At 60.3% G+C, this 11,349-nt stretch overlaps 2 protein-coding genes across 6 annotated transcripts; one reads left to right on the top strand and one right to left on the bottom strand.

The window, feature by feature from the left end:
* Nucleotides 1–4: 4 nt before the first annotated feature.
* ZNF524 (zinc finger protein 524) lies at nt 5–3,466 on the bottom strand. 4 transcript variants are annotated; one of them, XM_070633485.1, is made up of 3 exons: nt 3,325–3,458; nt 1,922–1,985; nt 5–1,060 (listed from the first exon to the last, which is right to left on the bottom strand). In XM_070633485.1, the coding sequence occupies exon 3, from the start codon at nt 1,019–1,021 to the stop codon at nt 236–238; it is 786 nt and encodes a 261-aa protein (XP_070489586.1). In that variant the 5' UTR covers nt 1,022–1,060; nt 1,922–1,985; nt 3,325–3,458; the 3' UTR covers nt 5–235. The 4 variants fall into 4 exon arrangements, with proteins under 4 accessions (XP_070489586.1, XP_070489587.1, XP_008525392.1 ...); XM_070633486.1 differs by lacking the exon at nt 3,325–3,458 and adding an exon at nt 2,939–3,084; XM_008527170.2 differs by lacking the exon at nt 1,922–1,985 and having other exon boundaries at nt 3,325–3,466.
* Nucleotides 3,418–11,109, top strand: FIZ1 (FLT3 interacting zinc finger 1). 2 transcript variants are annotated; one of them, XM_070633482.1, is made up of 3 exons: nt 3,418–3,881; nt 5,433–5,772; nt 8,851–11,109. In XM_070633482.1, the coding sequence occupies exons 1-3, from the start codon at nt 3,418–3,420 to the stop codon at nt 10,048–10,050; spliced, it is 2,004 nt and encodes a 667-aa protein (XP_070489583.1). In that variant the 3' UTR covers nt 10,051–11,109. The 2 variants fall into 2 exon arrangements, with proteins under 2 accessions (XP_070489583.1, XP_070489584.1); XM_070633483.1 differs by lacking the exon at nt 3,418–3,881 and adding an exon at nt 4,068–4,818.
* The last annotated feature ends 240 nt before the right edge of the window (nt 11,110–11,349 follow it).

The following is an 11,349-nucleotide window of genomic DNA, read 5'->3' as shown; positions in this document are numbered from 1 at the left end:
GGAAGCCAGTAGGCAGAGATTTATTTCCACAGCCCCTGCCTCCAAGGGCCTGTTAGTCCGCGGGAAGATGGCAGGAGGCAGCAAGAACCAGAAGTTTAGGTCCTCACCCTCAAGCCCCTCCCACAACGGGAAGACCGCCAGACAGGAGAGTGTCCCGACCTCCCAGCCCAGGCCCAGCACCAGCCGAACTCCCAGCTCTAAACCCGGCCCGGGGAGCGGTAGCTGGGGGTGTGGGTCAGGCCAGCTCTTTGCCCTCCAACTCCTCCTCATCAGCCCCTGCCGTGGCCGGGATGCCCTCGTCGTCCCACGGTGGTTGAGGCCCTGGGTCCGGGGGGCACAGGGGTGCCCCCATGGCCTCAGGGTGCTTGCGTTTGGCATGGCGCCGGAGAGTGTTGGCCTCCGTGAAGCGCAGCCGGCAGACCGGGCACTGGTAGGGGCGCTCCCCGGAGTGGACGCGGTGGTGATGGGCCAGCTCGCCCGCCTCGCGGAAGCGGCGGGGGCACAGCGGGCAGCGGAAGGGCCGCAGGCCGGCATGGATGTTGCAGTGCCGCCGCAGGTGGCTGGACCGCTTGAAGGTCTTGCCGCAATCCTTGCACTCGTGCGGCTTCAGCTCTGAGTGCGAGATGCTGTGGCGCTCCAGGTCGGAGAGGTAGGGGAAGGCCCGCAGGCACACCGGGCAGAAGTGCGGGGCCTTCTTAGGGCCAGAGCCCTCAGGCCCGCCTGCCGCTGACCCTTCAGAGACTGTGTAGGGCACACCCTGATCATCGATCAACAGGAGGTCGCTGCCACCGCCGCTGCCCACGGGGGCTGTCACCCCCTGCGCCAGCGGGGGCTCCTGCCCCGACTTGGGGGGGCGGCCCCGCTTGCGAGGGAGGGAGGCCTTGAGCGTCCGATTCGAGGAGGTGGGCCCCCCAGGACGTCGGCCTCGGCGGCCCCGGGGAACAGGAGGAGGTAAGGCCAGAGGTTTCTCTTCCTCCCCGGGCAAAGGCGAAGGCAACGGGTCTGGGCTGGGGGTGTCCATTGAGCAGTGGGGGGCTTGGGTCTGGGCACTGGAGCCGGGCTAAGAGGAGAGAGGGGGCAGCCGTCAGTGCGGGGAGGGTCTGGAGCACCCCTTGTCCCCCAACGCCTCGCCATCCCTGGGTCCGAGTCTCTTGACCTGGGCATGGCTGACATTCACTTCGACACGTAATTATAGTCACGCTGGTGGGTAAAATAGCAGGATAGTTCTGTACCACCTGGTAAGCAAGCACTGCCCCCAGCCCCACGGTACACCGTAAGCCTCCCTGACCCCTCCCCTGGATCTAGACGTTCAGGGTCAACTTGAGCCAAAATAATGGAAAATCGTCCAGGGAGGGTAGAGTCCCAACAGAGGGTGCAGGTTAGTATTGCGATCCTCAAAACTGAGAGCCCATAAAACCCCAGAGCCATACAGGCCTCTGAAATGTTTTTGTCCCCACTCCTATCTGGCAGAATGGGAGGGGGAGGGTCTTCCAAGAAGAAAAGAAAAGGGGTCTGGAAGAAGAAAGGCACTGGTTTCGGGTGGTGCTTGGCCCTGAGGCGTGAAGGAGGAAATTTTTTGGAGCTGTTAATAGTCTGGGCTCCAGAGTGAGAGGTTCTGGGTTCGCTTCCCGAGTCTGTCACTTACTCTTTTTTTTGAGGAAGATTAGCCCTGAGCTAACTACTGCCAATCCTCCTCTTTTTGCTGAGGAAGACTGGCCCTGAGCTAACATCTGTGCCCATCTTCCTCTACTCTATATGTGGGATGCCTACCACAGCATGGCTTGCCAAGCGGTGCCATGTCCGCACCCGGGATCCCAACGGGCAAACCCCGTGCCGCCAAAGCGGAACGTGTGAACTTAACCGCTGCGCCACTGGGGCCAGCCCCACTTACTCTTTGAACCGCCCTGGACAAGGTACTCACCTCTCTGAGCCTCAGTTAAGCCTTTTGCAAAACAGGATGAATAGTTCCACCTACAGGCAACGTGCTAAGGATAATACGCATAAAGCCAAGTGCTCAGTACCAGGCAGCACTTAGGGGACGTTAGCTCTTACTATCTTGGTGAGTAGCTAAGCCCCACACCGACCCTCTGAATAAGGGTAAATCACCCCCATTTTGCAAATGGGGAAACCGAGGCACCAGAAAGCCAAGTCAGATGCCCACCCTCCCTCTGCCAGTAAGCAGCAGGGCCAAGACTCAAACCAGATCTTGCGGACCCCAATGGCCCAGGGAGGGATAAGAAGTGGACCCAAGGAGACATCATGGGGTCCCTTGGTCTTGGGTTAGAATCCAGCTCTGCCACTAATTAACAAGTGGCTTTGCCTCTCTGAGCCAGTTTCCCCTTTGTAAAACGGATATAACAAGGTTGTCGGATGGCACACAGTAAGCACTCAATAAACTGCTATCACGCCCCCCATCATCATCATCAGAGCCTGGGATCAGGGGACTGGGGTGTAATAAAGGGGAGGGAAAAGGAGGCACAGGTGCAATCAGGAGCAGAGGCTGCAGGTACCACTGCACCCCCTCGGAACAGGCACATAGACTGAGGTCCAGAGAGGGGCAGCCACTTTTCCATGATCACAGGGTGCCCTCCGGTGGGAGGGGGCTGGACTAGAACCTGGGTCTCTGGAACGATGCCCTCGCCCCTCGCCCTCCGTCCGCCCCGTGCAGGCGCGCGCCCGTCGGCCCCGAGCGCGGGGCGGGCCCTGCGGGGGCGGCGGCCAATGAGCAGCGCCGGGCCGCGGACGGCGAGGGCCGCCAGGAAGGGGGTCTGCGCGCGCGCGCCCGGGCCGGCACCACGGGGCGCGAGGTCGGCGCGCGCGCCGGGGCGAGCGCGGGAGCGGGAGCAGGTGTAGGGGGCGCGCTGCACGAGCGCGCGGCCCCGGGCGTCCCCTCCCTCCGCTCCCCTCCCCCCGCCCGCGCCCCCCGCCTCTCGGGTACCTCATTTGCATGTCGCCGGGGCTCGCGAGTGTGCGCGCGCGGGGGGCGACGGGGCTGGCGCGTGGGAAGGGGCGGGGGCCAGGGGGCCCTGCCCCTCGGCGGCGCGCGCGCGGGACGGCCCCACCCCTCGGAGCGGACGCCCGGCGGCCCCGCCCTCCCCTCCCCCTCCTCCTTCCCCTCCCCGTCGGGCCCGCGCCCGCGGGAAACAAAGGGGACGCGCTGGGTCCTAAGGACCGGTCACGTCCACTCCCGCAAACTGCGCCTGCGCACCCATCGCCCTTGCTGGCCCCTTGCGGGAAATAACCCCACCAGCACATCCCCAACCACGTAGCAATGTCTTTCCTCCCACAAAGCTCCCAGCCGGTGACCCAATCAAAGACAGGTACCGAAAGGATGAGGAACGGGAAAATGGCTGCTCGTTCCCGTAATTAACATGGCGCCTGATAGGCTTCAAAGCCCACTGGAAGGCTAAACACAAGATGGAGCCTGCTCTTTCGTCCTATCTCTGTATCGCAGTCGGGCAACTTCGATTTGTCTTTTCTCCGGATGCAACTCTACTTCCTACTCACGAGGAGCCTGAGGCTGCGAAAAGGAAATCGAATATGTCCTTAGCTGCGTTATCACCCGCCAGCGATGACACGGCGGGGAGGAGCCTCGCGCCGAGCCTGTTGCCCTTAGTCTGTATGGCGCCGGGGGTCACCCGAAGCCCCGCCCCTTCTCCCTGCCCTCACCCAAGATGGCGCCAAGCCGGCTTCTCTAACCCCCAGTGCTGGGAAAGGGACGGGAAAGAGGCACAAGGGCGGGCGGCCGGGAGGGGGAAGCCAAGAGGGCGGGAGAAAGGGGGAGTGCGGGGGAGAAGGGAGCCGAGGCGGAAGTCGAGGGGCCCCCCGGGTGGAAGTGACGCTGCCCCCGCTGCCCAAAATGTCGGCGCCCAGAGGGAGGTGTAAGTAATTAAAGAGGAAAGCCGACTGACTTTCCCGGCCTCCCGGGGCCGCCCCAGGGCTCCAGAACCCCCGCTCCGTACGAGCGAGGTGGACTCGCCCGGCCGCGGGTCTCGCCTGACCTGCCCCCTCCCCGGGCGCCTGGGGCCGCACCTTTTAGGGACACGAGGGAGGGGCACAAAAGGCCGGCTCTAGGGGCCTGGGTCCTTGAGCCGACTGAGGAGGGGGGGCCGGCCCCGCAGGCTACCGGGTGGGGAGGAGGCGGGGCTTAGTAACTGCTGGGGCGGAGCAATGGCTGGGAGGAGCCTGAGCGGGCGTGGCTTAGACTGGAAGTGGGCGGGGCTTGTTAGAGGGAGCGGAGCTGTGGGCGCAAAGTGGGAGGGGCTTAGGCGAAGGGGTGGGGTTTGGTAAAGGGGCGTGGCTCAAAGAGAATGGTAGGACGGCCCTTGGTTGAGGGTCTGAATTGGGGCTGAGTGGGGAAAGGGGCTCGGGGCGAAGGTGGGAGGAGCTTAGAGTAGAAGGGGTGGAGCTTGTCTGGAGGTATAGCTTAGAGAAAGTGGTGGGCATAATGAGGGAGTGGGTTAGGCGTGTGATTTGGGGAGTTTTGGTGGAAATATCCTCTTTACACTGCAGGTGAAATGTCTTAGACGAAATGGGGCAGGACTCACAGGGACTGAGAAAGTGAGAGGGGTTAAGTGGAGGGGATCTTGGAAAGGACTGAGCTTTGTTTAGAGGCTGGGTTGAAGGGAAAAGTTGAGTGGGGTTTTGGAGGCAGATCTTAGTGAAGAGATAGTGGGACTCCAAGAGGGATCTCGGAGGAACTTCGCGGATAGTAGTAATCAAAACAGCCTACCTGTTGAGTCTGCTGTGCGCCCACCTAAGTAAGCACGCAGCACACATTGCCACAATTTTGCTTAGTCCTCACCACCACTCCATGAGGTAGGTTCTCCTATTATCCCCATTTTGCGCACGGAAAGAATTTCAGTTGGTTTTATCCGAGGTTCCAGGGCTAGCTCTGGGCGCCCTGGAAGGTTCACTCAAGTGTGCTTAGCCCCACATCTTTGTCCTCTAATTCAATAAGAACGTGTATCTTCCTCTGAAGATGGCTTTCGTCTTCAAAGAAGAGTGGGAGGGGCTTTCGGAGGGCAAGGGACTTGTCAAAGGAATACAAGAGGCTCGGGGAACAGTGTGCCGAGTTTGGAAGAAGTAGGCGGGACCTGAACAAGAGGGGGTGGGGCTTACCCACAGTGGGTGGGGCTTGGAGAGGAGCAGTGGTCCGTTCGAAAAGAGGGGGAGAGGCTTCAAAACACTCAGTGACGAAGAAGCGACTAGGCGGTGATTATGGCGATTGGAAAATAAGTGGGAGAAGGGTTTGAAGGAGAGTGGGAGGAGCTTAAAGGGCAGTGGGCGTGGCTTTGAGGTGGGCGTGGCTTTGAGGTGGGCGTGGCTCCCAGGCGACAGGTTGCGGGTCTGCGAGTCCAAGGAGCCTGGTGGGGCAGCGCTGATGGGGAGGTGACTCCCTCACCCGCCCTCCCTGTCTCCCCCTGCCCCAGAGAGCCGCTGCCCTCGCGCCGCGCCACCATGGATGAGGCCCCGCTGCCAGCGCCCCCGGTCCCCGCCCCGGCCCCGGCCCCCGCGCCGCCCGCTGCCGCCCCCCGCGTGCCGTTTCACTGCAGTGAGTGTGGCAAGAGCTTCCGCTACCGCTCGGACCTGCGGCGCCACTTCGCCCGGCACACTGCGCTCAAACCCCACGCGTGTCCGCGCTGCGGCAAGGGCTTCAAGCACAGCTTCAACCTGGCCAACCACCTGCGCTCGCACACCGGCGAGCGGCCCTACCGCTGCTCCGCCTGCCCCAAGGGGTTCCGAGACTCCACCGGCCTGCTGCACCACCAGGTGAGTCCCGCAGGCCGGCCCCTGGGCCGCACGAAGTGAACCGTTCACCGGAAACGCACTGCACCTGTACGCTTCTCTCCTCCCCTGCTCATACCCCAACACCCCAGCATCTGCAATTTTCTTTATCATTCGCTTACCGTTTTTAAAAATAGATTTACCAGGGCCAGCCCCCATGGCCTAGTGGTTAAGTTCAGAGCTCTTTGCTTCTGGGGCAGACCTACACCACTCATGTGTCAGTGGCCATGCTCTGGCAGCAGCTAACATACAAAACAGAGAAAGACTGGCAACAGATGTCAGCTCAGGGTGAATCTTCCTCAGCAAAAGAAAAAAGAAACAAATTTATTCGTTCAGTGATTATTGAATGCTTTCCCTGCTCCCAACACCTGGTCACCAAGGTGAAATCAATTAAGTCTGTCCCTTTGGAGAACTGACATTCCATTGGAGGTGGTCAGTAGCTAGGCAGATGATCAACAAGGAAGCAAATGCACAGACAGAATGTTCTGGAAAGGGAGAAGTGTTGGGAAGAAAATTTTTTAAAAAGAACAAGAAGTCAATGTCAAGAGTAGAGTGGACAGCTATGAGTTACCGGACAAGGTGGGGAAGGTCAGGGCAGGGTGATATTTGAGCTGAGACTAAAGTATGAGCAGGAGTCCGGCATGGGAACAGCATTCCAGGCAGAGGGAATAGCAAGTGCAGAGGCCCTGAGGTGGGAAGAAGCTTGGTGTGTTCAAGGAAGTGATGGGAGACTGTGTGGTTGGGTGGAGCGAGCCTGGGGCAGAGCAGGAGGAGGTGAGGTGGAAGTCACGTACAACCTTCCCGGCTGTTGTAAGGAGCTGGGATATCATTCTGTGTGCCAGACACTCACGCTACGAGGGTAAGTAAAACCAGACATATCATTGGTCTTTCACACTTGTCCCCTCCTCTCTGACCCTGTGGCATCTGTCTTAGTTCACGACCTCACATCCTGGATGTTGGCCCCAACTTTCTAAGTGATCTTCCTACCTCTTGTCTCTCCCCATCACATTCAGCCTCTGCGAATGTCACAGAGTGACCAGGAACACCTCCCCCGCCCCCCAAAACCCCTGATCCTTAGGATGACGGGGGAGCTCCTTAACTTGATGTAACATTCACAGCCCTCTGAGGTCTCACCCCTGCCCACTGGTAGGTTATAATACAACTGAGCATTTAAGGAGCACCTACCGTATGCAGGCTCAGTGCTAGGCTCTTTAAAAAAGAGACGAGACAAACAGACACGGTCCACCCCTTTCATGCCCTCCCAGAGCCAAGAGTCTAGTGAGGGAAACATTAATGCAACAACCAGGTTAATAAATGTCAAATTGTAATTGAGACATGTGAGGGCAGAGGGTAACTGTATTCCGAGGCTAATACAAGAGACCTGAAGTGGTCTGGGTCGGGGCTGGGGATGGTGGTGGTTTTCTGAAGAAAGAGGTGATGGACGGGCCGCCTCTGAGGAGTGGGAGGGCAGTAACCAGGCAGCGGCACGGTGCAGGCAGGAAGGGCTTTCCAGCCTCGGGGGCAGGATGTGCACTCTCCAGGAAGCGAGGCAGGCTTCTGAGGAGCTGGAGAAAGGCTGGTGTGGCTGGAGCACAGAGCACCAGGGACAGGGTGGCCCAGGAGAAAGTGGGAGATCCTACTGGGCCTGTGGCACCTACTCTGTGCCAGATTCTGGACCAAATTCAATATGGTCCCTATTTTCACCACCCTTACCTGATGGGGAGACAGACAACACCCAACCCGATGTAGATACTAAGTGTGACATGAGCCATAAGCTCTGAAGAGAGAGGGTGGGTGCAATGAGAGAATAATGTGGCCAACCAGGGGCCTAGATTCAGGGGAGGATTTTCGAGGAGCTGAGAGATAAACTGAGACTTACAGGACAAGAGAAGAGCCTGTCATTGGAAAGAGCCTTCCAGGCAGAGAGAACAGCACATACAAAGGTCCTGAGGCCAGCGCAACCATGTTGGGTCAAAAAGTCAGAGTGGAGAGAGAAGAAAATCAGTGACAGGATAGAGTTCACTGCACCCACAGGGTACTCCTGTCACATCACCACATCTAGAGTCAGAGTGGCAAAGGGTACCACTCCCAGTCCCTTCTTCAGATCCATGCCCCTGGTAGGCATGACTAATCAAGCACTGCACTCCACATCCAGCCTCACAGCTCTCCCTACAGCTCTCCAGGCAGACACTACCAGTCAATAGGACTGTGTGTTCAGATCTGTCTCTGCTACTGCAGGACTCTTAAATAAACAACAAGGGCCAATATCGATAGAGACCTCTGTGAGGCACGGTCTCACTGGCCACATTTCAAGGCTCAATAGCCACATGTGGCTGGTGGATGCCATTTTGGACAGTACAGATATAGAACATTTCCATCATGGCAGAAAGTTCTATCAGACAGTTTTGCTCTAGAAAGTTGGACATTTACCTTGAAAAGCTACCTCCCACCCCAGGGGATTATGAAAGGCCCTCTCCACCTCCCCCCAAACATCGACTGGTTTAGAGGACATCCATAGGACATGGGGAAGTTTGTCAATAATAATTCTAGTTTCTAGGAATTCAGTAGTTATTTTGTGATGATTTTGCCCTATCCTCATAGCAAGGCTGTGAGATGGCACATCTCATTGTGCCCATTTTACAGAGGAGAAAAGCAGAGTCCCAGAGATGCAGTTCCTTATCCAAGTTTTCACTGAGGGTAGAAGGCAGAGATGGGATTCGAACCCAGGTCTGTCGGTGCTCAGAGCCCTCGTACTTAGCCACCTTCCCAGAGAGTCCCAAACTCCTAGATGGGCTTGTTGAAAATGAGTAGGAGTTAGGAAGAGTGGGGAGGAAGAGTTTCCCAGTCTGAGGGAACAGCACGTGCAAAGGTCCTGAGGCTGGAGGAACTAAAAGCATGCTAGCACAGCCCAAAGCAGAGAACGAGAGTGAGAAGCTTGAAGCTGGGTCTTGGCCCTGTAGGCGTGGCAGGCAGCGCGGGCCGCATCCCTCTGGGAGTCCAGGAATCTGTCCTGTGGGCTAGACCCTCAGCCCTGATGCTGTGCTCTCCCTCCCACCCTCCCAGGTCGTCCACACTGGTGAGAAGCCCTACTGCTGCCTGGTCTGCGAGCTCCGCTTCTCCTCACGCTCCAGCCTGGGCCGCCACCTCAAGCGCCAGCACCGGGGGGTGCTCCCGTCCCCGCTGCAGCCCGGCCCAGGCCTGCCGGCCCTGAGCGCACCCTGCTCGGTCTGCTGCAACGTGGGGCCCTGCTCGGTGTGCGGGGGCTCGGGGACCGGCGGCGGAGAGGGCCCGGAGGGGGCAGGCGCGGGCCCGGGCAGCTGGGGGCTGGCGGAGGCGGCAGCTGCAGCGGCGGCCTCGCTGCCCCCATTCGCCTGCGGCGCCTGCGCCAGGCGCTTCGACCACGGCCGCGAGCTGGCGGCCCACTGGGCAGCGCACACCGACGTGAAGCCCTTCAAGTGCCCGCGCTGCGAGCGCGACTTCAACGCCCCGGCGCTCCTGGAGCGGCACAAGCTGACGCACGACCTGCAGGGGCCCGGCGCGCCCCCCGCGCAGGCCTGGGCCTCGGGGGGCGCCGCCGCCGGGCCCGAGACAGCCGGCGAGGGGGGCGCAGCGGAGGCAGGGGACGCCCAACCGGCCTGGGACGGCGGGCCGCTCCGGGGCCGCGCGGGGGGCGGCGTGCCCGAGCTGGGGGCGCTGCTGCCCGAGGGCGGCGGGGAGGCCCCTGCGCCCGCGGCCGCGGCCGAGCCGTCGGAAGATACCCTGTACCAGTGCGACTGCGGGACCTTCTTCGCGTCCGCGCCGGCGCTGGCCAGCCACCTGGAGGCGCACTCGGGCCCGGCCGCCTACGGCTGCGGCCACTGCGGGGCGCTGTACGCGGCCCTGGCGGCGCTGGAGGAGCACCGGCGCGCCAGCCACGGCGAGGGCGGCGGCGCGGAGGCGGCCGCGGCGGCCCCAGACGGGGAGCCCGCGCCCGGGGAGCCCGCGTCCGGCTCGGGCCGCGGCAAGAAGATCTTCGGCTGCTCCGAGTGCGAGAAGCTGTTCCGCTCGCCGCGCGACCTGGAGCGGCACGTGCTGGTGCACACGGGCGAGAAGCCGTTCCCGTGCCTCGAGTGCGGCAAGTTCTTCCGCCACGAGTGCTACCTCAAGCGCCACCGGCTGCTGCACGGCACCGAGCGGCCCTTCCCCTGCCACATCTGCGGCAAGGGCTTCATCACGCTCAGCAACCTCTCTAGGCACCTGAAGCTGCACCGGGGCATGGACTGACGCGGCCCCCCACGCCCCTTCCCCCGGGCTGGACGCAGGGCCGGCGCCAGGGGACCCCCCCCAAAGCCAGACTCGGGCCCTCAGATGAGGGGACCCCGGCTGGAGAGATGGAGCCACCGAACCCCGACCCAGGCCCCTGAGCTGGGGGACAGCAAATAAACAGAGACAGTCCTCACCTCGGGGCCCGGATCTACGGGGAGACTCCTGAGCTTGAGGCCCCTGGAATACGTGCTGTGCACCCCCAAATCAACAGGCCCCTGAGCTGCGGGGACCTAGGAATGAAAAACGGGTCTCCCCAAGTACTTCTCATCTTGAGGGCCCTAATAATTACAGATGGGCACCCCTCCCGCAAGGGAGGGCTGTCCCTCCCCCTGAGAGCCATCATTCCCAACGACCTTGATCTGGAGAATGTGGGGGACCATGTCCCCGAGTTTCCCTGGATCCCCTCCAAATGCTACCCACCAGTCACTGGTGCCCCCAGAAAATGGATATAGTCGGAATCTGCCTTCCCCTCCCCCACGCCCCATTTCATTCCCTATGCGGAAAGAGGACCAGGGTAGATGCCCCCTGCCCTCAACGCCCCTTCCCAATTAGGTCTCTCTCCCCTACTGCGGAATGGATAAACCCTAATGAGCTTCCCCACCCTCAAACGCTAGAATAGGCTGGTTGGAAATCCCCCCGCCCAGTAGGATGGACTGATCCAGATACACACACCCCTGTCCACTGGAATAGGCTGGTCCAGGTTAGGGCCTGCACCACATCCTCCTTAGAATATGGCAGACACTCCTCCCCTTCCTCTAGAGAGTGGACCGGTCCACATCATCCCCATCCTGTGAACTCATCTGAGTGGGAGGTGGAGGACATTGGGGTTTCTCTCCCACTCTGCTGTAGCTCCTGTCGGTCTTTCTCTTCATCTGTCAGTTCGTCTGTCTCTGTGTTCCTCCCAACCCCAAGGGGAAGGCCATTTTGGCTAAAGGGTTCCTCCCTGTGAGCCTCGACCTCACCCCCTCGTCCCACTCCTCAATGTCTCCAGGACCCCAATAAACCTCGTCCTGTCTATCACTGTCGTCTCATTTTCTGACCCTTGGCTCCAGAGAGATGGAGATTTCTCCCTCCCTGACTTAGGGCAGGCCCCTAAATAGAGACAGATTCTTCATCCCTCCTGAGAATTTTAGATAGTGCATGACCCTTAAAATCAGAGATGGTGGAAGTCCCATCTAAATGGAACCCTGCCCCTTAAACATGAGATCCACCTCTGAGAGGGACAGGCCCCTGAGAAATCAAACACGCCCTTTAGAA

This window comes from Equus przewalskii, chromosome 9 (assembly GCF_037783145.1).
Source record: "Equus przewalskii isolate Varuska chromosome 9, EquPr2, whole genome shotgun sequence".
NCBI classification, from domain to species: domain Eukaryota; kingdom Metazoa; phylum Chordata; class Mammalia; order Perissodactyla; family Equidae; genus Equus; species Equus przewalskii.
The sequence above is the reverse complement of the archived record's forward strand: the minus strand, read 5'-3'. Positions and strand labels throughout refer to the sequence as shown.